The sequence below is a fragment of the Choloepus didactylus genome, chromosome 20, assembly GCF_015220235.1.
Source record: "Choloepus didactylus isolate mChoDid1 chromosome 20, mChoDid1.pri, whole genome shotgun sequence".
NCBI lineage: Eukaryota > Metazoa > Chordata > Mammalia > Pilosa > Megalonychidae > Choloepus > Choloepus didactylus.
This window is the reverse complement of record NC_051326.1, coordinates 12,907,625-12,935,305: the sequence shown is the minus strand read 5'-3', so window position 1 is coordinate 12,935,305 and position 27,681 is coordinate 12,907,625. Positions and strand designations below refer to the sequence as shown.

The window sequence follows — 27,681 nt, the reverse complement described above, 5'->3', positions numbered from 1 at the left end:
TCAGGGAGCCCTGCATATGTATTTTTATTCTCCACCCAAATTACTTTGGGATGTGTTGCTATTTCATTCTAACCTATACAAACCTACCATATCTCACTCCTATTCAAAGATCCATGCAATTGTGGTGTTTGAACAAACTGACTGTAGAAGTTATACTGTTTAGAAAATATAGATCCTGCACCAAATGAACATCTCCCCTTGGTCTCACATGGAGGTTGAAGCTTTAACACATAGTCAGTTTCAACCTTTACCCTTTGGCCTGATTTGCCCTAGTTTTAACCAGATCTGCTTCATTCATATTTCTAATTGAAGTCTGGGCTCTTTTTCAGCCATTTTTTTTTTTTTTAAAAAAAAACAGTTGCTGTATGCGTTAATACTGACATTCACATCTGCCGAGCTCTAGCTCTCAGTTTCAGGCGTCACACGGATACCCAGTGTTCCAGAGACCAATCAGGTTATACACTAAAGGATCAACATCTCAGAGTTTGGAGATAGCCATTACAATTCAGGAATAGGTTTGACTACTGTAAGAGCTCACAATCTAGGGACCATTATAATAATAGTTTCCTGTTAGGCTGTGCTCTAAGATTCAATTCTGAGTTTATACATTGCAGTTAGTCCATTTTGGTAAGGCATTATAGCGTTTGCTCTGTTTCTGGCGTACTTCACGCAACATGCTGTCTACAGGATCCATTCACCTCGTTGTGCGTCTCACAGCTTCACTCCTTGTAGTTGCTCAGTATTCCATTGTATGCACACACCACAGTTCACCCTTCTGTTCCTCAGTCAGTGTACCCTTAGGCCACCTCTACCCATTGCAAATCATGAATACTGCCTCCATAAGCACCAGTGTGCAAGTGTCCATTCATGTCTCTGCTCTCAGACCTTCTAAGTACATACGCCATAATGAAGTTGCAGGACCTTATAGCTCCACATACTTAGCTTTTTGTGGAACCACCACACGGACCTCCAGAAAGCCTACACCATTCTGCCTCCTCATCAACAGTAGATAGGTACATCCCTCTCTCCATGTTTTCTCCAGCACTTTTACCTGTTTATATTTTTTCCTACAATTTTATTGAGATATATTCACATACCATACATTTATCCACAGTGTACAGTCAGTTGCTCACTGTATCATCATAAAGTTGTACATTTATCACCCCAATCAGCATTTGAACATATTACTACAAAAAAATTGTTTTTTTTTTTTTTTTAGGGAATAATAAAAAAATAATTTCTCCAAAAAGCATGCTGAGATTTTGACAGGGATTGCACTGAATTTTTAAGATCAAGTCAGGGTGAATCACTGTCTTTTTGGTTTATTTTCTCTCTGATTTTATTTTGGATAGTTCCCACTGTTACATCTTCATGTTCACTAATCTTTCCTTTTGTAATGTCTAACCTGCTCTTATTCCCATGCAGTTTAATTTTCAACTCATACAATGTAGTATTCATCTCTAGAAGTTTAATTTGGGTTTTATTTATATTTTCCATATCTCTACTTAACATGTTCATGCTTTCCTTTAGCTCCTTCAATATACAGAATGAAGTTATAATTGTTAACTTTTAATGTCCCTCTTTACTAATTCTATCATTGGTATAATTTCTGAGTTGATTTTTGATTACTTTTTCTCCTCATTATGGATTGTATTTTCCTGCTTCTTTTCATGCCTGGCAATTTTTTTTTTTTTTATCAGATGCCATACTTTTCAAATTTTACTTTCTTAGGTGCTGGTTTTTTTTTTTTTTAATTCTAAATATTCTTGACCTTTGTCTGGGTCATGATTAATTTACTTGGAAATAGTTCGATTCTTCTGGGTCTTGTGCCAAACCTTGTTGAGTGAGAAAAAAGCAGGACTTTTTTTTCCCCACTATTGAAGCAAAACACTTCTGAGTATTTTATTAGATACTGCATGAATTATGAGGTTTTCTAATCTATTTCTGGCCTTGAGTGAATTTGGAGGATTGTTCTCTCTAATCTTTTCAGGCTGTTTTCCCTGTCCTCCTTGGTTTGTTTACACACACACACACACACACACACACACACACACGAGCTGAAGACTTGAGTAGGACTCTTGTGTGCATCTGGAGTCTCGCTCTGTGGAGCTCTCTCCTCACTGGTTCCCCGCCCTGCAACCTCTTGCTGCCTCAGCTTTCCCGGACTCCCAGCTCCATCCGTTCAGTTCAGAAAACCACTTGGTTCCCCTTAGGTTCCCCATCCTTGCAGCAAGGTCTGGAGACTTTTGAAAGCTGTTGTTCAATGTATTTTGTCTGCTTTTGTTTGTTTGTTTGTTTAAGATGGGAAGTAAATCTGGACCCCATTACTTCCAAAAGTAGAAGTCCATGAGAATTTCAAGTTATAAAAATGGGTTCTTTCTATTTGTTTCCTGTTATACTAGCACTTTCTATTCTTTTTTTTTCTTCACAATAAAATACATCATCTTTAAGTACTTTTGAGGCAGATAAAGTTATAAAGGTACAGAAAAAAGAATGTCTTAATTTGATTGCCCATAGTTTAGTATAATTCCTTCAAATCTTGCTGTGTAAAACGTTGCATAATTTTCTGACCCGTTTCTTTCCCTTATCATTGTATTACAAGCATGTTTCTATGTTCTTAATATCTCTTTGTAAACACATTGTATATGCCTATATAATAGTGTACTATGTTCTGTCAGTGTTAATATAACTTTTCTCTTTGCTGTTTGGTTAATCTGTGAAGAAATGGAGTTAATGTACTCTTGTATACATATATATATATTTTTCACAGTCCATGATTTTAAATTTTTTTTTAATTATCTGTGAAATTAGAGCCAATTGTAAACTTTCTATACTATCAGAGTTCTTTTTTTCCACTAAAATTTTAACTATTTTAAAAAATAAATTATATAAATAAAGCTACATACTTTCTCCTTGCTGTTTCCTCTATATCTGACCTAATCTCTGGATAATATTTTGACTTAGAATATTTGGAGAAATACTCTTGTTTTTTTTTCTATTTTATTTGTGACCCTAGAGGGTTGTTTTTCTTCCCCATCATTTTCATCTCTTTGTAGACTGTCTTTGCATTAATTCTATATTTTAAATTTTAACTATTTTGTTTGTGACCCTTAAAAAAATATTTGTCTGTTCTCAATGAGTTTTTTAACCTTATTTATGATGAAATAATTTCTTTCAGAAAAAGTATATATGAGAATATTCTGGATATATTATTCTGTGGGATTAAACAGTAAAAAATTTTAAGAACATCAGGATGTTTTCACATTTCTTTCTGGCCTCATCTCACATTCTAACCACTCATGTCTTCTTTATCAGATGACCTGGTTTTAGCAGAAAGAACCAACTCGTGGTAATGAACTGGAGGGGTATTTTGAGTACTGGTCACAGTTCTGCCGCTACAATGGACCCTAGACTTATCGGCCAGATGATTTAACTCCTTCCAGTTTAAAAATCCTACGATTCTATCTTTGCCTAGTTTATTCTAAGTCTTCCGGCTGGACCATAACTGGCATCACAGCCACATGGCAGCAGCAAGGGGAATTGGGATTCATATGTCCATTTGTTTATTTTCCCAATGCTTCACTGAGCACCTCCTCTCTGCCAGATTACTGCGCTATGCGTTTGAGAAGCGAAGATTAAAAAGCCCACACTCTGCTCACCTAAAGAACTTGCTATTTAAAAAGAAAGGCAGACAGGCTAACCAGCGGCTCTAACACAAGGTGGTGGGTGTTTATGAAAGGGAGCACCAGGGAGACTTTCCAGAGGAGACAGCTCTGAGAGAAGGAGGGGGTCAGGATCGAGACAGATCAGGGAAGGGATCGCAGGCCGAGGGCACAGGAGGCCAGAGGCCTGGGAGTGAAAGGAAGCGGGCTCTGTGCCCTTTCTCAGAGCTGGAGAAGTCTGCTATGGTTGGAACACTGAGATATGGAGGGGAGAAGTGCAGCTGACGAGTCTAGCCTGGACATGCAGAATTTGGGGTGCTGGTGGAACATTACGTTTCTCTGCCCTGTAGGCAGCTACACACATGAGCTTAGGGGTCTGGTTTGGGGATGGAAGGCGAATGGAGTCATTAGCATGTGGAGGCTACTGAAGCCAGAGCAGTCGAGGAGATCACTCAGGAGGAGTGGATAGCAGGGTGTTTACTGCTGTCCACAGAAAAAGAGTCTCCGGGTGGGCTTCAAGGAAATCAATAAAAGTGGGTATAAAATTTTTAAAGATTTCCTTCATGTTTATTTTGAATATTGCCTTTGTATATAACAATGTTTAAAAATGTCTAATTCTGTTCTTGTGCACTCATCATGACATAATAGTCTAAAAGAGTTTTCTGTTTTCAGAAATAAAAGAAAACAGAGTTTGGCATTAGTTACCCACATGTTCCTTCATTTACTTTGGGCCTATAATAAGCTGAAAGATGCCAAAGCAAAGAATATAAAGCAAGCTAATGTATTCATGCTTCGGTTTTACTGTGTTCCTTTAACACAAGTCAAGGGCCAGAGAGTAAATATTTTAGGCTTTGCAGGCCATTCGGTCTCTGTAGCTTAAGTCCTCTCTTCCCTTGTAGCATGAAGCTGGTCAGAACATATGTAAAAAAGCGAGCATGGCAGTGTTCCAATAAAATTTTATTCACAAAAAAAAGAGGCAATGGGCTGGATAAGCCTGGTGGAACATAGTTTGCCAACCCTTGAAACATGTCAGTACACAAACATTTTAGTACATACTTTTTTGTGACAAATTTATTGGCAATGAAAGCATAAAACCAAAAAGGCCTAATTTGGATTCTTTAAGATACAATAAACAGTTTATTTATGTTATTTTATTTTTTTGGAGAAGGCTGAAATTTGAATACCTGGCTTTCTAGAACTTTTATTTGTAGCAACATAAAACCTGGTCTTGCCTTCTACCAGGTTGCTGATCATGTTGAAGCAGGTTGGTGGCTTAGAGCAGTGAAAGAAATTTAAATGTTGCATTTTTAAATGTTCTTAAAACTCTTCAGAAAGACTAACAGTTCTTCCTCTATTATTTGGAGGCATTCATGGAAGAGTGAATAGGTTTGCCATTTCATTTCAGTATGTCACTGGATGAAACTACAGCTTTGTCTGCAGTACCAGCCTCTGCATTTACTCCGTAATATAGATGATTACTGTATCAAAGAAAAATTCTTATTTTGTGAAAAGTACTTTTTGTCAGTTGAAAGTTGGGCTGGAAGTAAATATCAGCTAGAGCACTTGTGATGGGGGGGAGGCATATCTGTTTATTCTGCCTGGTGAAGAAGGAAGCTCCACACATTATCTCAACCCAGATCAAAGACAAGGCCAATGACCTAGAAAGAAAGCTTGTCAATGCCAACAGAATCAGGGTGTGAAGCACTGCTTTTCCAAGTGGCTTTGTCAAGGAATGGGAGTGGGATACGAAGTTTTCCTTTTTTGGCTTTCCAGAGAACAGATTTTAATGTGCATGACCGAAATTTGACAGATGAACTATTTTTATTGTTTTTTTTTTTTAGTGGAATAAAACAAAGCCTTAGAATAATTGATCAGGATTTTATTGATGTTTGGTTTACTTGTAGTTAGTTTTTTTTTTTTTTTCCTTAATAAATGACATAAACCTTTTAATTTAAGGCCCTGCAATCAATATCATGAATGATGCTAAAAACTGATCTGCGGTTCTGGCCAAACTGTCATTTTGGAAGAGGAATGGGGAAGCAGTTAACTATACAAGTCTTTGAATGTTATAGGAAGTGCTTCTGTAAGCTAAAGTGAAAAAGCCTTGTTAAATTCTTTGCATACAGAAATCTTAAGATACATGGAAACAGACCTCTTTTGAAGGCCATTCGTGTACAGACAACCTTATAATTAATTTTGGATTTATAATCCTTTTCTTGCCCATACTGATAATGTCAGTGATAGAAACCAGACAAAGATGACTTCATTCTCTTGAAGACAAATGAACTAATGTGGCATAATTTTGATCAAAATGTCTTAAACAATTCTGATGCTCTCTGACACAAGTCTCCCTCGATACTTAATTTAATAGTCAAAGGATTTTAGAACCTGTTGCCATCAGAATGAAAAGTCTAAATTGATTTGGCTGTCAAAGTTGATAGCATATTGTCATGTCAAAAATCTCTATACAACTTCAAATTTTTGAGTTCTAATAGCAGCCTCCTCATTGAAATTCATCTTTAAGCAGTCTCAAAATTTACTTTTTGTTTCGCTTATACAATCCAGGGATTTATTATTTTTTTTCAGGAATTGGCCATTAATTTTGTATAAAAGTTTCATTAAACACAATGTATTTTATCACCTCTACCTATCAGAATCTCTATAGAATGATAGAAAAGGAATAAAAAAAGATATCATCATCTAAGACAAAGAGAATAAAAGAGAGAGTACAGATGAGAGATTAAAAAAAAAAGTTTGGGAAGCCAGAAGGTTGACTGATATTGCAGAGGAAATTATAACCTAAGCAGCTAAGAGTGGGGAAACAAAAGAAAAGTCTGAGATACTACTCTTTGTAAAGATTGATTATTCTAATGTAGACTATCAAAACCAACATCTCCAAGACAACGAAAAAACTGCAGGCAAATTTTGTTTTCATGTGCTCAAGCCCACTGTCTGGGGAGGATTTTCATTAGATTCCCATAGCTATCCATGAAAATAAGAGGCTGTGCTTTGCATACAGAATTTTAACATTTTAGAGCTGGGCGCGCGCTCTTGGATCCTTTGCTTTGATCCTCTGAGCTCTGAGAGAGATCAGGCAGGAGCTGAGTCTGGAGCCTGGCCCTCCTGCCCTAGGCCAGCACCAGCCTCCTCAGCAGGCTGCCTCAGTGTCGGGAACGTAGTGCAGACGGAGAGACTTTACAAAGGCGACATCAAGCCGTGACCCGCATACCTGATCCTGGGTACTGGAAGACGTTCTGCTGCATCTGAGGATTGATTCCTGTGCTGAACTGTCCTCCCATGTTTCCCGTCAGGCCTCTGTTCACCATGCTGCTGCGGTTGGCCAAGGGTGCCTCCGGATTTGCTGCCAGCTGTGAAAATGGGCTGGTAGAAGCAGGTGGGGTTCCTGGGTTTGTACCATAGTTTGGTGGGTAGGGGAACTGCTGTGGAGCCCCCTGAGGAAGACGGGGGTTCCCCATCTGAACTGGCAGTCCAGATGATGGGGGGAGGTTGCTCCCGAAGCTCTGCTGCCTCATGAGCATGGCTCTCTGCTGCTGGATTAGCTGCCTCTGTCGGTGCTGTTGACTGTACAACTCACGCTGGCGCTGGGCCAGCATCTGGGCATTCAGTGGTGGCTGCAAAAGAGAATAACCCTCACTTATTAAAATTATAATCACTACCTGTCACGGAAAGCTGACGGGATAAAGCCTAGTATTTTTGGTCAACAGAATATGTAGCAATTATCAATGTACAAGGGAAACTAAAACAGAAAAAGGAACAAAACCTCTTAAGTAATAATCACAGAAAAGAAGATTAAGTACATTTTATAGCTTAAAGTAGTTGAGAAACACTAAAACAATACCTGACCATTAGAGCAGGTTAAATGCAAATTCCCAATTAAAAGTCATACAGAACCCAATGAGAAAAGTCAAAGAAAGTATATGTTGATTAGCATTATAATTTAGTACATTAAAACCATTAAAAAGAAACGTGAAAGCCATGAGGAAGAGAAAGAAAACATACTTAGTGACTTCTTATATCTAATGACTCTAATATCTTATCTGATATTAGGTTGTTTTTTCTTTCCCATTTCCAAAAATTTACTATGTTTCTAATATGGAGAAACTTAAGTGTCCCTCTTTCTCTTTGAGATCATTTTTCCATTTCATTTAAATGAATAAAATGCAATGAAAGGTGATTTTAATTTTCTTCACTATGCTTTCTGTCTACTCCAAATTATGTGCAATGAACATTATTACCCATATAATCAGAAAAACCTACAGATACCATTAAAAAAGGAAGAATCAGAAATCCATGATGCAATGTCAAGCAAATTATCATATAAAAAGAAAATAATTAATTAGAAGTAAAATAATAAATGAAAATAGCTATATTTGCTATCATCATTGCAGTGAAATAATATTTCAGGCATTAGAATAAGTAGTTTAATAGCTATAAAATATATGGATAAGAAAAGAAGTGGTAAAATTAGGCTGAAATAATTTTTTAAGTCTAACAGGGAAAGCGACATGGCATGTCAGTGAAGCCTTCTTCAGGGAATGTCAACTCCTCATTCAGATTGCGCATCTGATTAAAGCATACAGCTCCATTAAAATTAAACTTGCCAACTAGATTCGGTACAATCTGGAAGAAAGTGTGTGATAGGACTCTCTGGTAGAAATTATCTTTATGCAAATTCTAAAAGCGGGGTCTTGTTCCTTACAATCTTATTACCCTTGCATGATGTAACCACCAAGGTTAAGAGGAAGAGACCCCTGAACTGTGGTCCCAGGAGCCAGAATCTACTGCTTACCAGCAGCTTCATCAATATTTATCCCTTTGGTTAGTACTGGCTTCCTTTATTTGCCCCAAATCCATCAAGGTCCATTTTATGGAGAAAAGAAGAGTTTTGTTTGGAGCTTCTCTAAAATGCATCATCTCCCAGATTCTTCCTCAGTTAAGGAAACAAATTAGTGGTTGAAGCAAAATTATTAAAATATGTGAAGTAAAGTAGGCAGTGAGTTCTAGGTAACACTTAGAAGGCTACCCAGTTCTTTTTATGTTTGAGTTCCAATGCCTCTGGGTTTATACACAAGGATCTTTAAAATAAATAAAAGCTACAAAATGCTGATGCCCAGACTAAGCAAAGAACACAAGGTAGTTGAAGCGATGTAGCAATGTGACTGGGTTTGGATCAGGTTTCAGATACCATCCATACAGCTTCTTACTATTGGTACTATTCAGTAGGGCAGTAAGAGTTTTCCACTTGGTCATCTGGTATCCAATAACAATAACAACAATAGCAACAAAACAAAAAATCATCTGTTTTTGATCAAATATGAATGATATATCATAAGTACATTATTAATTCATTCTAGAAGAAAACTATACTATAAACATCATTAAAATATCAACCTATACACTATTCCAAAGATACTTTAATCAACACTTTAAGAAACACTACTTGGCCTAGAGAAGTATTAACAACAACTGGTTTTCTCATGGTACCTGAGGGGTAATTTGCGGCTGCATGCCTGGTCTCATATTCATGCTAATGGGAGCAGATGCTGCAAACTGGTTCAAGATGGCTTGCCGATTTTGGTGTATCAACTAAAGAAAAACAGAAACAATGAGATATCATATTTCTACACACAAACATAATATAGTCCTTACAGAGTCACAAACTGTTTACTGATTATTAAATAAGTTTTAGTGTTACAGGTCCAGTAAAATTATTTTCCACATTTTTTTCCAAAAGGCTGGCAATTCCCAATATTTATCAAATATTTACTGCATACAGAACACGAACTATGGCAGAACATTTGAAAGTGGAGCACACACTTTTTTTTTTAATATGTTAACACTTAGTATTTCAGAGAAGTGCAACAATGGAGAGAGAAGAAATATCAGCCATAGGCCTTGAAATATGGGGAGTTAAAAAGCAGTTTACAATAAAGGTACATTGTACAAAGATCTAGAAGATGAAAGGAAAAGTTGAAGTACTTTGCAAAAGGGTGCCTCCAGACAGGAGAGTGCCTGTCTGGTAGCTATAAATTTGGCAAAAAATGCAATGTGATTTCATTAGCTGGAGAGAATTATGTAAGAAACAAATGGTCTGAGAAAATGGACAATTTATTTTAACTAGAAGAAGTAATTACTTTAGACCAGTATTTCCCAAATCGGTGTTCTAAAGAACATTGTTCTGCAGGATATTAATAGATGTGCCAGGGAAATAGCATGCTGGGCTTTACTATGTATTAGAAATGATGGGTTATACAAGGTGAAATGATTTCTTTACTGCAGTAACTTTATGAGTCTCTAATTGGTCAAAGCACCTTGTGGATCTCCAAGAAGAAGATATACAATGCAATAGATCTGATCAAAGTCCTGTATTTCTGACATATAACCATTAATATCTATCTCCTAAAGCAATCTTTCTATGGAACATGAATTTGGAAAATGCTGTTTAGATTGGGCTTAGGGTAACAGGTCATGGGTCTGCCTTAACTTTATCTGATAGTAAAACAAGTATCCTTGGAAGTGAGATCTCTTTGTAAACAATTTACAGCTTAAAAACTTTCTTCTTTTTTTATTTTGCTAAGAATAAACTGCCTGGAGAGATAATAACAGTAATGTTAATACTATTTTATGTTGTTATTGTAATTACTTATAAATCATATAAAATATATTGAAATGTATTAATATATTTTTGTATTATATGAAAAAATATATGAATGAATCACTAATTTTTATACATTTTATCACATTATATGCAAACTGGAAAGTCTATGAACATTTCGTAAGAAAAACCAAAGAGCTATGAACAGTGATTAAATGACTCATCCACAAATAGCTCAACTCTTAATTCTGGTTTCATTAATTTTCTCAGGCTTCCATTAGATCAGCAAACAAACTGATTTGGAGGAAAAGCTCAACAAAACATAAATATTAAAATTACAACTTTTGGGCTCTGTGGAATAGATTAATGCGTCCTGAATCATTTTGAAAATAAAGGTACCAACAATATAGGTTTGAAAGTCAAAGGGTTCCAAGAAGAACTAACAACATTCCTGCTCAAACTCTTCCAAAACGTTGAAGAAAAGAGAACACGACTTAACTCACTCTATGAAGCAAACGTTACTCTAATACCAAAACCTAAAAAAGATCCTATAACAAAGAAAACTATAGACCAAGCTCTCTAATGAATATACATGCAAAAATTCTCAACAAGATACTTGCAAATCGAATCCAACAGCACGTTAAAAGAATTATATACCAAGGCCAAGTGGAATTTATTCCAGGTGTGCAAGGTGGTTCAACACAAGAAAATCAATGTAATGCAACACAATAAACCGAAAGGAAAAAAAATCACACGATCATCTTGACTGATGCAGAAGAGGCATTCAACAAAATTCAGCATCCTTTCTTGATAAAAACACTTCAAAAGTAGGAATCAAAGGAAATTTCATCAACATCATAAAGGTCATTTAAGAAAAACCCACAGCCAGCATCGTACTCAATGGTGAGACACTGAAAGCCTTCCCCCTAAGACTGGGAACAAGACAAGGATGCCCACTATCGCCACTGTTATTCAACATTGTGTTAGAAGTTCTAGCTAGAGAAATTAGGCAAGAAAAAGAAATAAAAGGCATCCAAATTGGAAAAGAAGTGAAACTCATTATTTGCAGATGACATGATCCTATATTTGGAAAATTCCAAGAAATCTATGATGAAGGTACCTGAGCTAATAAACAAATTCAGCAAAGTGGCTTGATACAAGATTATTGAGCAAAATTCAGTTGTGATTCTATACACAAGTAATGACCTAACTGAGCAGGCAATTAAGAAAAAATTCTATTCACAATAGCAAATAAAAGAATCAAGTATCTAGGAATAAACTAAACTAAGGATGCAAAGGACTTGTACACACAAAAAACTATGAAACATTCCTAAAAGAAATCAAAGAAGACCTAATTAGGTGGAAAGACATTCCATGTTCATGGATAGGAAGGCTACATGTCATTAAGATGTTAATTCTACCAATCAAAATTCCAACAACCTACTTTGCAAACTTGGAAAAGTTAATTATGCGATTTATTTGGAAGGAAAGAATCCTTGAATAGCCAAAAGCACCCTAAAAAAGAAGAATGAAATGCAGGACTTACACTTCCTGACTTTAAAGCTTATTAGAAAGCCACAGCATGGTACTGGCAAAAGATAGACATTTTGATCAATGGAATTGAATTGAGACTTCAGAAATAGTCCCTCAGCTCTATGATCATTGATTTTTGACAAGTCCCCAAATCCTATGGACTGGAACAGAATAGTCTCTTCAGTAAATGGGGTTGGGAGAACTGGATATCAATATCCAAAAAAATGAAAGAGGCCCCCTACCTCCCACCCTATGCAAAAATTAACTCAAAGAAGATAAAAGACTAAATATCAGAGCCAGTACTACAAAATTCCTGTAAGAAAATATAGGGAAACATCTTCAAGTCCTAGTGATAGGAGGTAGTTTCTTAGACCTGATACCCAAAGTGCAAGCAATGAAAGAAAAAAATAGATTAATGGGAACTCCTCAAGATTGAACACTTACATGCTTCAAAGGATTTTGTCAAAAGGTGAAGAGGCAGCCAGTTCAATGGGAGAGTATATTTGTAAACTATATATCTGATAAGGGTTTGAAATCCCATACATATAAAGAAATCCTACAACCCAACAATAAAAGGACAAACAACCCAATTATAAAATGGGCAAAAGATATGAATAGACATTTTTCCAAAGAGGAAATACAAATGGCTAAAATGCATGTGAAAAGCTTTCATCTTCATTAGCTATTAGGGAAATGCAAATCAAAACCACAATGAGATATCATCTCACACCAATAAGAATGGCTGCTATTAAACAAGTAGGAAACTACAAATGTTGGAGAGGATGTGAAGAAATAGGAACACTTTTTCACTGCTGGTGGGAATGTAAAATGGTACAGCTAATGTTGAAGATATCTTGTCAGTTCCTCAGAAAACTAAATACTGAGTTGCCCTATGACCCAGCAATTCTGTTACTTGGTATATACCCAGAAGATCTGAAAGCAGGGGCATGAACAGACATTTGTACACCGATGTTCACAGCAGCCTTACTCACAGTTGTTAAAAGAAGGAAACAATCCAAGAGTCCATCAACAGACGAGTGGATAAACAAAATGTGGTATATACATACGATGGAATATTATGCAGTAGTAAGAAGGAATGAGGTCCTGAAGCGTGTGACAACATGGATGAACCTTGAGGACATAATGCTGAGTGAAATAAGCCAGACACAAAAGGACAGATATTGTATGATTTTACTAATATGAACTAACTTGAACAAGTAAACCCAGAGTCTTAAAAGGAGAATATAGGGTAACCAGAGATAGAAAGAAGCTAGACAAGGGGGAGCAGTTGCCTAATATATACAGAATTGTTAATGAGGGTGAACTTAAATGTTTGGGAATGGATAGAGGTGATGGCAGCTCGTTATTGGGATTATAAGTAATAGTGTTGTATTGTAGGTAAATTTGATTGAAAGTGGTTGTTTAATGTCATGTATGTAAGTAAGTTCTTGAATGAACTCCTACAACTGCAAAAAAAATAACAGAGGCATATATGGGAAAAACATAGCTATTGCAAACCATGGACTATTGTTAAGAGTTATATTTTATTATTATTTCATCAATAGTAACAAAGTTCCTACACCAATACTATGGGTCAAATATAGGGGGAATAAGGGGTATGGGAGGATTTGGGTTTCATTTTTTATTCTTGTTTCTGTTCTGGAGTAACGAGAATGTTCTAAAATTGATCATGGGGATGATGCACAATTACGTGATGATACTGTGAGCCAGTGATTACATACTCTAGATGATTTGTGTGGTGTGTGAATATATCTCAATAAAATTGAAAAAAAAAGTCAAAGGGACTCAAGTGTCAAAACCTACATACTACTTAAACTCAACAGACCATGGATATGTTTAAATAAATTGTTATGATTTTTCAGTTTTTTTTTTTTTTTTAACTCAGGATATACAAGATACTGTACAAAGTTTGGACGCTACAACAGTGAGCAAATTCCTGTTCTCTGGGAATTCCCTGCTGAGTGGCAGAAACGAACACATGACAGCATATTGCATATAGAGAGGCATCTATAGCAGCACAGAGGGAGCAACTGACAGCCGAGGGACATGAAGGAAGGACCACAAGCCTGAGCGACCTGAACCAGGGCTGGAAGGATAACAAAAGCAGGTGGCAAGAGGGGGTGAAGCAGAAAGCTCGGCAAGGATAAAACAGGAGGGAGACAAGGAGGATAGGTGAAACTACATTAATACTTAGAGAGGAGTAAAAGGGCAGGGGAGCGAGAGCTGGGATCTCAGACTTACAGCTTTCTATATTCTTTGAATTGTGAGACAACATGAGAATGAAATGAGTGGGAATGGAGCAAAGATGCCTGCAGAGTAGTAAAAATTAGAAAAACCTTAGACAATAAAATACAGGCGACTTTAAGAAATAGAGGAATTACTCTAAACAGCAGAAATCCGCATGCACTTTCCATTGCAAAAAAACAGGTCTATTTCTGCCTTTGAAATAACCCTTATTCATTTTTCCCTCCCATAACTTGGCTAATGCTGTGTACAACCATCAACCCCTGACCTGTCTCTTCTCTCTGATTACTAAAATGCTCTCCATTGCCAACAAACAGGCCAAGTTCCACTCCATCCAATGAAGACTTCCCACAAGGATCACTACACCCTTTACCTTCTCTGAAATCTTAACTTTAGGAGGTGTGGGAAGAGGAGAGTTGGTAGTCTTGAGAACTGGGGATACAAATACAAAAGCCTATAAAGGCCAGGCCAAAAGCCTTATTGTAATACAAAAGGAAATGTGGGACTTGAGGCCAGTGGAAGAGTGCAAACCCTGCTTACACCTAAAAACCACACACACAAGCAAATTTCAGGATGGCTGTTACTTTGCGTGAATGGATTTTTTTCCCCAATGCCTTACCAAAAGTTCCTCTATAATAAACCTAAAAGGTAGTTAACTAGCCCAGAGGTTATCAAATGGGGGTGATTTTGCCCCACAAGGGACAGTTGACAAGTCTAAAGACGTTTTTGGTTGTCACAACTGTGCTAGTGGGTAGAGGACAGGGATGCTGCAAAACATCCTTCAATGCACAGGGGACACCCCCCACAACAGGAATTGTTCCCAATGCCAACAGTGCCAAGGCTGAGAAACCCTAATCTAGCCACTGCCGAAATTCTTGGCAAGACAAAAGGTTCTTTAAGGAAGCTTATTCTTTTATTGCTACTTTAATTGCCAGAAATCTGAAGGTGAAATCTACTTTGCTGTATTTTCTGCCCTTTGATCCCAGTTTTATTTTCTGGTCACTTCTATTCTCTATCATATATAATAAAGACTATCAAATAGTGGTTTTTACACCAGATCCATACCTTTCTTCAGTACCCTAACACGTGATATACCTGGATTTGACTTGTTTTAAGGTGACTAAGTATAACATGTTTCTTTACTTCCTCAACTGTTTTTCCCTCTTTATATTATTTTTCTCATGACAGATAGTAAGAAGACCATGGTCCTTGCTGGAGAAAAAGAAAACAAAACTAGAATAGAATAATTGTATCTTCCGTCAGCCAATATTATACCATTTTCTATAAGCGGAAGGCCTACCCATCCTTGCGGTTGTCTTTTTTCCCAAAACAGAACTTTAGAAGTTGTTTATTGGTATCATGGATAAATTTCTTGAGATTTTGCTCTTCTGAGGTGCAGTCAGATACCACTCCTAAAGCTTATATTTTAACTTTGCATTTGTTCTTAATTATCAGCTCCTTTTTCTTCAAGTCTCAACCAGTGCAGTTCTACTGGTTTCCTAGGATGGCTCCCCCCCTCCCCCGCCGAACACAAGCTGGGATGGATTATTCATAACCACATAATCAAATTTAAAACCTTAGTATCTTTTATTTCTTGTGTACTACATTCCAGTCAATGAGATTTACTTACAGCCAAAAAAAATCAGATCTATTTTTAAACTGATCTTCTTAAAATCCATTTAAAAACACACAAAAACACAAAACTATGATATAGATCTGAGTATGCCCATTTTTTTCTTCTCTCAAATCATCAGGCACTGTGTTAAATTCCTGCCTATGAGATGCCTACAGCCTCCTGTGTTTGTAAAGAGGGAAGGGGGAAGGATATGCCCACAAATAAACAGAAAATATCAATTCAGTGAGGTAAGTGTATTATGAACACTGTATAAATAAACTTGATATATTCTGGATACTAATCCTTTGTCAGTTATATGGGATTGCAAATATCTTCTCTGAGTCTGTGGCTTGTCTTTTAACCCTGTTTATGGTGTCTTTTGCCTTATAAGTTTTAAATTTCAACACAAACATCGACCTTTTCTTTTCTGTCTTAAAAAACCACAGAGATATTCTCATTCACATTCAGGTCATTAAAACACCTAGAATTAATTTTTGTGCATAGTATGAGCTAAGGATCTAATTTAATTTTTTCCTCACATATAGCCAAGTGTACCAGCATTTATTACATAAACGTTGACTGACACCTGCCTCACTTCTGGGTGGTGTTCTACTTGGTAAAGCTCTCCACCCCTATACCAGTTCCACGTGGTTTTAATTTCTAAAGCAAGCGTTGTTGTCAATCTTGATACCTGGTAGGGCAGGTTCACCCTCATTCTTCTTCAACATTGTATTCATGCTTCCAAATGAAATTTAGCATCTACGTGTCAAATTCCAGGTTGAGATTTTGACTGGAATAGCATTCAATTTATAAATTAATTTTGGAACTGACTGCCATCATTAAGATTAAGTGAGTCTTTCAATCCATGCATATCTTTTATTTGGCTCTTCTTTTTGTCTTTCAATTATGATTTATAATTTTTTTTTTACACAGTGTATCTTTTGAAATTATATTTTCTAATTAGTTGTTGCTAGTAAAAAGGATTGCCCTTAATTTTTGCTTTTGTTCTTTTATCTAGAAAACTTGATAAACTTCTTTATTAGTTGTAAGTTTTCTAGAGATTCTCTTGGATTTCTATATTAGCAATCAGTTTATCTGCAAATGATAAATATGTTTTTTTCTCATGTTTGCTTTCTATATTTCAAAATTACTTAATTTTTTAGTATGCTGGTGGTATTCTCTTTTTATCCTGCATTGATAAGAATTTATTCATCCAAAATATAAAACCCATAATTTAATGGAATTTAAGCCAGAAAAAAGGATAGATGAACCACCTCAGTTCACCAATTTAATGATACATTTAAACCTCAATCTACTGATTCTATCAGGTACTGTTATTGCCAACCCACAGCCATTTACTCTTCCCTCCCCCTTCTTCCGTGATGACAGAATAGGATTTTTTCAGCTGGCCACTCTGCACCACAGGACTAAAGGGTAGCTCCTCAGTACTCCGAGCCAATCCTTGCCAGCACGTGGTAAAGGATATACATGCGACTCAGTTGTAGTTCTGGCTAGCCAGACATGTGGAGAAGTGTTTTTTTTCCTTCTTTTTTTGTTGGGGGAACGGAGGAAGAAAACCTTCCGGTTTTTGAAAAGAGATGCATAGGAAAGAAATAGTACCTTTTCTCCTGCTAGATATAGTTTTATTTGCATGTGATATTTGTCACCATGACATTCATTTTACTGACACGCCAAGGGTTACAGAGAGGCAAAAATAAAGAAAGAACCTGGTTCTGTGATATATCCCAGAGCCTCTGGAGTAACCACAACTCTATTTTGGATCACTGTAATATAAGACAAGATATTTTTCTTTATTGTTTTACTGCCTTGAGCTGAACTTTTTTTTTTTAGTTTTCTTGTTGCTGAAAGTATTAATAACAAGAAACAAAAACCTACAGCCCCTTTCCCACTTCACAGAGATAACACTTTTAAACATTTGATGTTTCAGTCCTTTTGATGATCTCCATATCTGATGCTTACATGAGCTTCAATACTTATGCCACTGTATCTTTTCATGACAGGGAAGATTTAACTCACCCACAAATCCCAGGTCCCCCAAACTCTCTTTTTCGCCATTCTCCTAAAATAATAATATCACTGGACTTTAATCATCCCAACATCAAAATATAGTTCAATTTTTTTGTTCCAACAATCACAATAGCATCTCTTAATGCTCTACTTTATAAATTAAGCTATGTTTCTCTTTATTAATTTTATAATCAGGTGATATTCATTCTAAATTTTTTAAATCTTGATAAACAAAATTAAATTGCTTTTAAATTATGGGCCTGAAAATACTTTGTTAGGGTCCCTTATCCCTATCCTAGGACCAGACCAAGAATGGTTCTTTGAATCTTTCAGAAAGGTTCTGGCACTGGACTTGACACGTTTATTATAGCAATGAGGCTGCCTTTTTTTTTTTTTTTTTTTTTTTTTTACAGACATGCTCACCTTTAAAAAACATCAACCACTTAACAAAAGTACTCACCTGCTGTTGTCCCTGTAAACGCTGTTGTAGCTGAAGTCGAAGTTGGTTAGGTGCAGCTGGAGGTCTGCTTAGAGTTTGCCTGGGCTGCATGCTCATGCCAGGTGAGAAAGCACCTCGGGGAGGTGTTACTTGAACAGGCATATTCCCCAGTGAAGGTTTTTGCCTGACCATGCCTTGGAAAGGGCTAGGGAGATTGGCAGTAGGAGAAGGAGAAGAGTAAGGCTGGGAGTAAGGATTGGGTCTTTCTTCCATCATCAGAGGTGGTGTTGCTTGTTGTGGTGGAAATCTCTCTGACAATACATCTAATCCACCCCCCTGTTAGAAGAAAAGCAAAACATTTTACATATAAATTTCTGCCAAGAGGTGACATGTTTCTGCATATAATTTTGGATCTGAGAGGCTGTTATCTCTAAAACTTGTCATCATAATACATTCATCTGAATTCATTCTTTCCAAAAGTTTGCTACCAAAGGAATTACTTAGGGAAGTTGCTTTAAATTGATAATAGATTAACTGAGATGTTTAAAATCTCAATAGAGATGAAAACATGGTTAAATAAAGGCCCTAAACCAATGAAAGGAAGCTAAAAAGTTTGAAAAGAATTTCAGTGCGGAGCCTAAGAATCAGCAATCTTTCATTTTAGTAGGTTACCATGAGTAGTAGATTCCTAAAGGAGGAAACAGTCAGACAGTTTTCTATCTCAAATTCAGAATTTACATTTTATCTTATTTGAAAAAAATTCATAGCTGATTTAACAGAATGCCACAGAGTTATGACTTTAAACTTTTGACTACCACCCACTGTAAGAAACACATCTTAAATTGTGACCTGTTACATACATGCATAAATATGTGTGTGTGTGTATAACTAAAAGGAGAGTTTCATGAACCATAAATCCCCATTTTTATGGGCTATGCACTCTTGATACTTTCTATTCTACACTATTTTATTCCATTAAAAAATGCTGACTGTGACATATTAAATTAATTTCATCACCCGACAGTATGAAAAAATGCTAACCTGGAAGCTGGAATATCATGAAATTCAAAGGTTGAAGACAAACAGGAATGAAGTATAAATTAATTCTTAAAATAAGAAGTGACGATATAAATTTGCATTCTATTCCAGCTAGAGTTTGCAAGATCTGTTTTATAGTAAAAGGCTAAGATTTTCCAATTTTTTAATTTCATGAATTATTATGATACTTTTTGTTTAAAAAGCCCATTATAAAACTCTTACATATTTTGATAACTTTCAAAAGGGTCTTTGATGGTTAAGTTCACATGTTAACTTCGCTAAGTTTTAGTATGCAGTTGCTAGTCAAGCAAGCACCAGCCTGATTGTTACCACTGTGAGGGTATTTCATGGATTTAAACAATCAGCCAGAGTGTAGCTGGATGATTACTACCTATAATCAACAAAGGAGATGGCCTACAGTAATCAGAGGAGTCTCATCCAATCAACTGAAGGCCCTAAAGAGGGAAAACTGATGATTTCAGCCGTCAGAAAGAAGAATTTCTATCTCTACTTCAGCCAGCCAGCTTCTCCTGGGGAATTCACTAGAACCTTCATCAGTTCCCAGCTTGTGGCCTGACCTATGTAACTCAGACTTGCCAATCCCCACAGTTCACGAGTTAATTTCTGTAATAAATCTCATAATACGTACACACATGCACACACAGATACAATACATATATTTCCTGACAGTTGTTTCCCTGGAAAACCCTGACTAATACAAGGGTAAATGATAAAATAGCTAAAATACAGTGGGAACAATATTGAAAAATCTTGCTTAATAATCACTTTCTAGCTTCCTGAGGCTACATCATTTAAATAATGCTAATTTTGGTAAATACCTGAACAAGTTTGTCAATCCCGAGAGCTCTGTCTAGCTCAGCTAGCTCAGTTTCATCTTTGCCACTGAGGAAGGACACCAGCTGTTCAAGAAGAGCCTTCTCATCATTTCTTCCTTCTACTGTTGTTGGTGGACAGAGAAGCTCATCTAACTGTGAACTGATACACTGGCTGGAGGATCAAAAGATAAGAAAGTTCAAGAATGATAATAGCAAATAGTTACTTAATCTTAAGAATACAAATCTGGTATGAGAAAATTCTCTGTTGAGATGATCTGCATTCAATTCTAATGCAATGAAATGCTCTATACTTAATGTGTAGAAATCAAATGAACATTTGGTATGTAGCCTGAATACATTTTTCATTATTTTGTCAATCACTGAATTTTATTTCAAGATTATTCATGTTAGCTTATAGAAATAGCCTGAAAAATTAACCAAACATAGTTAAGAAATGGAAAAGAATTTTTAACAAAAGTAAAAAATAAAAATCTGCCCAAATCCCTCCATCCAAAAAAGTCGTTCAGCCTATATTCAGATTCATTCTACTTATTTCATTTATTCTATGGATGCCATTAGCTGTTGATAACTGAACCATAATCAAAATAGTAAAATCATATTGCTTAGCTTTCAAAGCCTAATGGATCATATTGACAATATGACAAGATTACCATTTATAAAAGAAATCACACTAGAAAAATGAAACGATAGGTGTTAAGCAACAAAACAATGAATGAATTGTTCATTGATTACATATGTAGGAAATACGTGTCTAATCAAATCAATACCAAGTGATGCATAAAACTCAAAAACATATAGAAAATAATACTAATATAGGAAAACGAATAATGGCAAGGATTCTTCTTTTGGGAACGTAACTGGGAACACAGCTGAGTTAAGGCTCTAAGTCATATTGATTAAAAAGTTCAACTCTAATCAAGATGGGACACTGAACAGATGACAAAGTACCTTCCCTCTTTATACTCTCTTTTTCCAAACAAAGTGAAAGCTGGACAAGATAATTATATAAATAAAAGCTCAAGAGCAACATAATTATTGTACTAAATAAGGCCAGTTCATCTACAGGTCCCAGAAATATTATGGTAGTCAATCAAAACAAAGTAAGTTATGAGGTATAAAGCAACAGCTTTATACCTTTGTGATGATAGTATACACTAATCTTGTGGACATGCAGTAAATAAATCTGTTTAAATCAGTGTTCTCACCCCCTACCCTGTCTTTTTTTTTTTTCATTAAACATTTACATCTATTAACATAACATATAAAATACCCATGTATGCTGGAATCCAAACTGGGAAAAGTAGTTCTTTGTTTTAAAAGTTGGTATCTGGTACTTTATAAAATATAAAACATAACTTACTCTTCCGGTTTATTCTGATTTACAGCTGTCACTGTATTATTTGCCCATGAAATTTGATCCCCTGTTCCTGGTTGTCCAAACTGGTTATCAATTGCTTCCAATTCCAGTTCCGGTAATCCTGATTAAAGAACAAAAGGTAAGGAATCAGTATCATAATGAGGAATAAGATGACAAAATTTTCAGAAGTAATACATTACAGAGTAGACTGAGATTCTCTTCTAAAATATGATCTCAATGGTATGAAGTTCACTTATTCAGAAGCTTAAACTATCTAGAATGTGGCCACATAATAAAAAGCGAGACAGTGAATCAAAGAAAATCTGATGTTAGGAAGTTTGCACAAAGTTTGATGTTACCATAAGAGATGCATTCAGGGCTTTGTCAGAAATTATTTGCTTAAGGATAATTACATCAATTTTGATTAACAGTGTTTTCAGTCTACAAAACATTAGAAAATGCTGATGTTCCTAAGTAAGAACAGTGTCATCATCATGAAATGAGAGCTGCAGCAAAAGACAAACCAAGTTCTATAAAAGGCAAGAACAGAAACTAAAAAAGCATAGCAGTCTGGGGCCTTTTAGCAAATGGAAAAAGCTCTACAGTTAATCTGAGATTTTAAGTGTAAAACAACAGTATAACAATTGATGTTTATAATGATGAGTAAGACAAAAATAGAGGTTGAATTATGTTTTGTAAATGAAGAAAACAATATATGCATTTTCCACAAAGTTTCTCTGTAGGGATTTTTTTAAAGCTTTTTGATTATTTCTTTTCTAAGTATACCAGAAAAACATTAGAAATAACCTAAACTCCTGAAATTTCTAATTACACTATGATAACACCAGGTGCTGCTCCTTTATCATGACAAATATTCACAAATCAAATTCTGTAGGATTCCAAAGAATGAAGCAAATAAAAACAACCAAACAACAACAAATGGCCACAGGAGAGTAATCATTGAATCCCAATCATTATTTAAAGCAGGAAACTGGTCAGAGACAATTACCTAAACCTGCCCCAGTTGTCCGTCCCACACATGATTCCTTAATTCTTTTCCCTTTAAGAAATCTAATCCAAACAAAATCCATTACATTTAAGAGTCAAAGAAAATTTATATGGGTTTTTACCATCAATACTAAGTATCACAAGACAGTATATTTTACTCAATAAAAGGACACAAGTTATCTTGTTTTGCTAGTCTTAATGGAAAAAAATGTTAAGAAGTTGGATAAAATATTTTCAAAATAAAGATTCACGTGCAAAGTTTGGTGACTACGCAAAATAAACAAAACTTTGATTCAATTCAAAAGTTTTGTTTGCCTATGCTGTATGCTTAAAAGAAGTGGTTTTTATTCTAAAAGTCACTTCAAACTTTTGGGACTTTTCTCTTGAAATGGTCTTAAAAATTCAAGGGGTCTGCTGGAATCTTTTAGGAAAAACACAAGTTATCTCTCTTTTTCCAGGGAATAAACCTAGAATTTCTGTTCACGTCTGAGTCCTTATTGCACACAAGAGAAAGCATGCATGCATGTAAACATGTAATATAGCCTGGCACAATAATTTTTAAAGAGAAACATTTGAAATTAATGTATCTATGGTCCCTCTGTTGGAGAGAGGCAGAGGAAGCTCAATCAAGCTATTAATATTTTTAATGCAGTTTTATTGAGATATATTCACACAGCATAGAAACCATCCAAAGTATACAATCACTGGTTTGTAGCATCATCACATGGTTGTGCATACAACCCCATGATCAGATTTAGAACATTTTCATTACTCCAGAAAAGAAATAAAAATTAAAAAAGGAAACCCTAATCCTCCCATACTCCTTATCCCCCTATATTACTGACCTATAGTATTGGTGTGGTACATTTGTTAACTGTTGATGAAAGAGCACTAAAATATTACTATTAACTACGGTCCATAGTTTGCAACAGACACATTTCCCCCCATTCACCCCTCTTTTATTAACTCCTTATAATAGTGTCATACATCTGCTCTAGTTCATGAAAGAACTTTTTTTATATTTGTATAGTTAATCATGGACATTGTCAACAACACGATTCACTGTGTTACACATTCCCATGTTGCTATTAATATTTTTTTAACATTTTTGTAAAAGTTCAACGTCCTACTTTCTCATTGACTTAATCATGAGGGTGGCTTTTGCACCTTCTACTTCTCTAGAAGTTGATTCAGTATCTACTGATTCTGAGGTTCACAATTTTCTTCAGCTGCTGATCAAAGAGATTTCTGATTCAGTTTTGGGTTACAATCAGCAGTAACTATGCAGAGCAGTTACAGTGTTTTCTTTTTTAAAATATGAGGCAGGCAAAGGACAGTAACATATTTTAAAAACCTCCACTAAATCAGTAAGGAAAAAACCCAATAGGTAAATCATCAGAGAATATAAACAGGTCATATAAGATCAATGTAAAGTGATCAGCCTAATTCACAGATTGGCAAATATGAGGAAGTACACAATTCAACATGTTGGCAAGAATGTGCAGAAATAGGAACATTGTTAGTTACAGTGTAATCTGGTACAATCTCTAAGGGCCATCTGGCAATAGCTATCTACCCTTTGACTCAAGCAATTCTACTCAGAACTTATTTTTCAGATATACTCTCATATGTGGTCAATTATCTCTATATAAGATTACTCATTACAACTTTGCTTGTAATAGCAAAAAAATACCTACCAATAGGCAACTGGTTAAGTACATTTTGGTACAATTATAAAATCAAATACTATGTAGTTATAAAAAAGAAGAAGCTCCTTCTGTGCTGATATAGAATGATATCTAAGGAACATTAAGTTTAAAAAGATACAAAATAATGAATATATATGATATTATTTATATAAAAAAGGGAAATGTGCGTGTGTGCATTTTGAAGGTAGAAGAGACAACATTACTTTGAGGGAGAGGAACTGGTTGGTGGATGACAGGAGTGGGAAGCAGATTTTTCATTATGTATCTCTTTTTCGTAGTTTTTGAATGTTGAACGATGTGACCATATTAAAACTAAATGATAACACTAAATGTAACCTCAAAGACAGGGAAATTAAAATGATCTTTTTAAGTGCCAAAGATGTTATATGTGAAGTTCATTATTTTTCTAGTTGTGCAGTATTTTAACCTATACAGTAATATTTAATATCTTTTAATTATTACAAAATAAGCACACCAAATTAGCATGTTCACAGATCAAGAAAACAGCCCTTGAGGTTTACTCCAAAGATGTTGTCAATGAGCAAATAGTTTTTGGAATTCTCACAGAACTGTCTCAACCAGTCTGCAAGTTCTTAAAAAAAAAAATCTCATTGTTACACATAATTTTAGTTTTGATTAAAAATATATTATTCTTTTTGGATCAACAAATTTGGCTCCTAATAATTTTGGACATTTTCAAAAGTCAAATCCACTCTCAAAGAATGAGGATTTGAAGATATTTAAAAAGATACTGCAGAGGGTTTGAAGATATTGCTGAAAAGGCACACTGTACACGTTTTGATAAAAAATATACCGAGTTGTCTACTCTGAAAGAGCAATATTTATTTGGATGTGCTCCTGTAGCACATTTCTAACAAAATCATTTAATTCTCTTGGTCATCACGCATGAGTGCATGTGCATGCATATAAACTATGTTTGGAAACCAGGCAGATTGAGATTTAAATCCTGATTCTGCACATATCAACTACATAACTTTGGGCAACCTTGTCTTTTTTTTCTTTTCTTTCCTTTTTCTCTTGGATCTCTGTCTTCACATATGTAAATAAATGGGCCTACGGAGATATTCTGGTTCAATGTAGTAGTCTTATCATCTATATTTTCCCCTCCTTCCTAAAAATAGCAATGAAATAACAGCATAAAAGGTTAAAAATAAATCTACAGCAGAAGGAAAGGCAAAAGGAGTACCGGGTGGCAGAAGAGAAGAACACACAATTTCTGAAAGATAAAACACAGACGGAAACAAACTGATGGTGAAACTCCAACTAATTTAAAAAACCCGCAACAGAAGAAAGATCATTTTCCCAAAAGGGGACATTTTCCAGAAGAATACCAGAAACTCCGAGCTCAGTAGTCATTGGAGCTGGGGAAAGGAACAGGTCATGATTGCTGGGATAATTAAAGGATGACTGAGCAGCTGCCACCAGGCCCCTGCTCTGGGTGCACCTGACTCTGGTGTCTGCCTGTGGGATTAAAGCGCTGAGTACATGACTCCAAAATGGGAATACTGCCCAGGGAGTCTCCCAGAGTGGGTGCTAGGTCTGCCACGAGGGACTTCCCCACCACCAACCCCATGCCTTATAATAGCAACAACCGAGAACTAGGGCTTCCAGAAGCAGAACTTACATCCTACTGCCAGGGAGAAAAGGATTCTCCTTTCAGTTAAAGAAATACACTCTAGCTACCAATATTTTTCATTCTACGTCTTTTCTAAAATATATGGATAGACAGCCAAAATTCACTGAACATTGAAGAAAAGTCAACAGCGGGAAAGAGAGGCAGCAAATTTAACAAAGAGAAATAACTTAGACAAAAAATGGGCTAATACAGAAAATGGATTAACACCAGAGTAAGTTCAATATAGACAGATTAAAAAGTGTACCACATCCATAAAAGGCAATAGACTCCTATTAAAAAGAAAAAGAATTTCTGTAAACTAAAAACATGATTGTTACAATTAAAATAACGCAAGAGACAGATTGAAGAACACTCCGTGGACATGGAAGAAGATTCAATTTTGATCTGAAAAACTGAGACAAGAATGGTTTTTCTAAAAAGCTACAACTTCTTTAATTAAAAAGAAAAAAACAGTTGAATCAAGAGATTCCCTCAGAACACAGTACAAAAGGACAAAGAAAATATTAAGCATGAGGGAAAAGATAAGTGTCATGGAGGATAGATAAAAAATTCTAACATTTGTCTAACAGGAGTTCAAGGAGAGAATGAAGAATGAAAGGAACTTTCCCTGAAGCTCTTAAAAAAAAAAAATTAGAACAGCAATACTAACGCTTGTAGTCAAATTTTCCAGAATTAAAAATGGGCACAATTTTACTTGTAGCTTATTGTTTACTATTTGATAGGCAACCATAACATATTTAGTATTGCTTGGAACACAATTCTTTTCCTTTTTCTTTACATGTGTGTATCTGTGTGACTGAGGATTTCCTGGGTCCAACTATAAAGCTTCCAACAGAATTTACTGGAAATTATTCTATACTATTCAGTTTACTGCTGGAAAATGATTTCACATTTGAGAGCTTTGGTATTAGTGTCGCTGATACAGTTAACAAGACCAAAAACTTGAGTCTTCAAAATAAAAAGACCCAAAAATAATTAGGCAGAAAAAAAGGGGGGAAAGGTCCATATCACTGAAATAGCTTCACTCTTGGGGTTAAGAAAATATTCCAAACAAGAGAAAAATCAAAGGAACAACTAACAAACGAAAGCAAGCACAGGTTACCTATACAGGTGCAAGAATCGGATTGGCATCAGCCTACTCACAAACAGTGTCTGGGCAAAGATAATGGAGCAAGGCTTTCAAAGTTATGAATGAAATGATTTTGGACCTAGATCTACCATAGCATTGTTAAAGTATGAGAGTAACAAATATATTTCCAGATATGTAAGGAATCTAAATCAAACATCTCTTAATTGTTTCTGATACAATTACCTGAATATATTCTCTAGGAAAAGAAAAAATATATCTAATTAAAAAAAAGACATGGGATAAAATATAGATTTTAAAAAACCTACTATGAAAGACTGTGAGATTTGGAGATAAAATATATGTTAAAAAACTGTATATACAAAAAGGTGATAACTTTCAAATTACCAAACAGAAAGGTGTCTCAGATGTCCATCAAATCTATCCACTACCAATGCTTTAAAAACTAATAATAAATAAACTTTGACACTGTCAAAAAAACTATATATATATATATATTTTAAAAAGAACCATTATAAGAATGTATTTAGACAAAATTTTTCTGAATTCTAAAGTCTATAAAGACAGCTTCTTTCACCTTGCACCAAAAATATAAAGAAAACTTACTTTGAAAGGCTATGAGATTTAGAATAATATATGAAAAGTTTCTAGTCCAATAGAAGTGGAAAAATGAATTCCAAAACTCAATCAACAAAAGGCAGAATAAAAAGAAAAAAAAAGAAGTAATGAACACAATAAATGGAAAATATACAAAATAAGATGGTAAAATTTAAATCCAAAAATCAAAATAAATGTAAATGGATTAAACCC

The 27,681-nt window shown here is 35.4% G+C and overlaps 1 protein-coding gene across 6 annotated transcripts in view; it reads right to left on the bottom strand.

Moving 5' to 3' along the window:
- The window catches only part of NCOA1 (nuclear receptor coactivator 1), a 296,364-nt gene that overhangs the window by 18,089 nt on the left and 250,594 nt on the right, over positions 1-27,681 (bottom strand). For all 6 annotated transcript variants that reach the window (XM_037813217.1, XM_037813216.1, XM_037813218.1 and 3 more), the window contains 5 exons: positions 21,414-21,531; positions 20,036-20,204; positions 18,180-18,494; positions 9,168-9,269; positions 6,892-7,294 (listed from right to left, as the gene is read on the bottom strand). In XM_037813217.1, the coding sequence (XP_037669145.1) occupies positions 6,892-7,294; positions 9,168-9,269; positions 18,180-18,494; positions 20,036-20,204; positions 21,414-21,531 (1,107 nt within the window). The remainder of the gene's footprint in view (positions 1-6,891; positions 7,295-9,167; positions 9,270-18,179; positions 18,495-20,035; positions 20,205-21,413; positions 21,532-27,681) is intronic.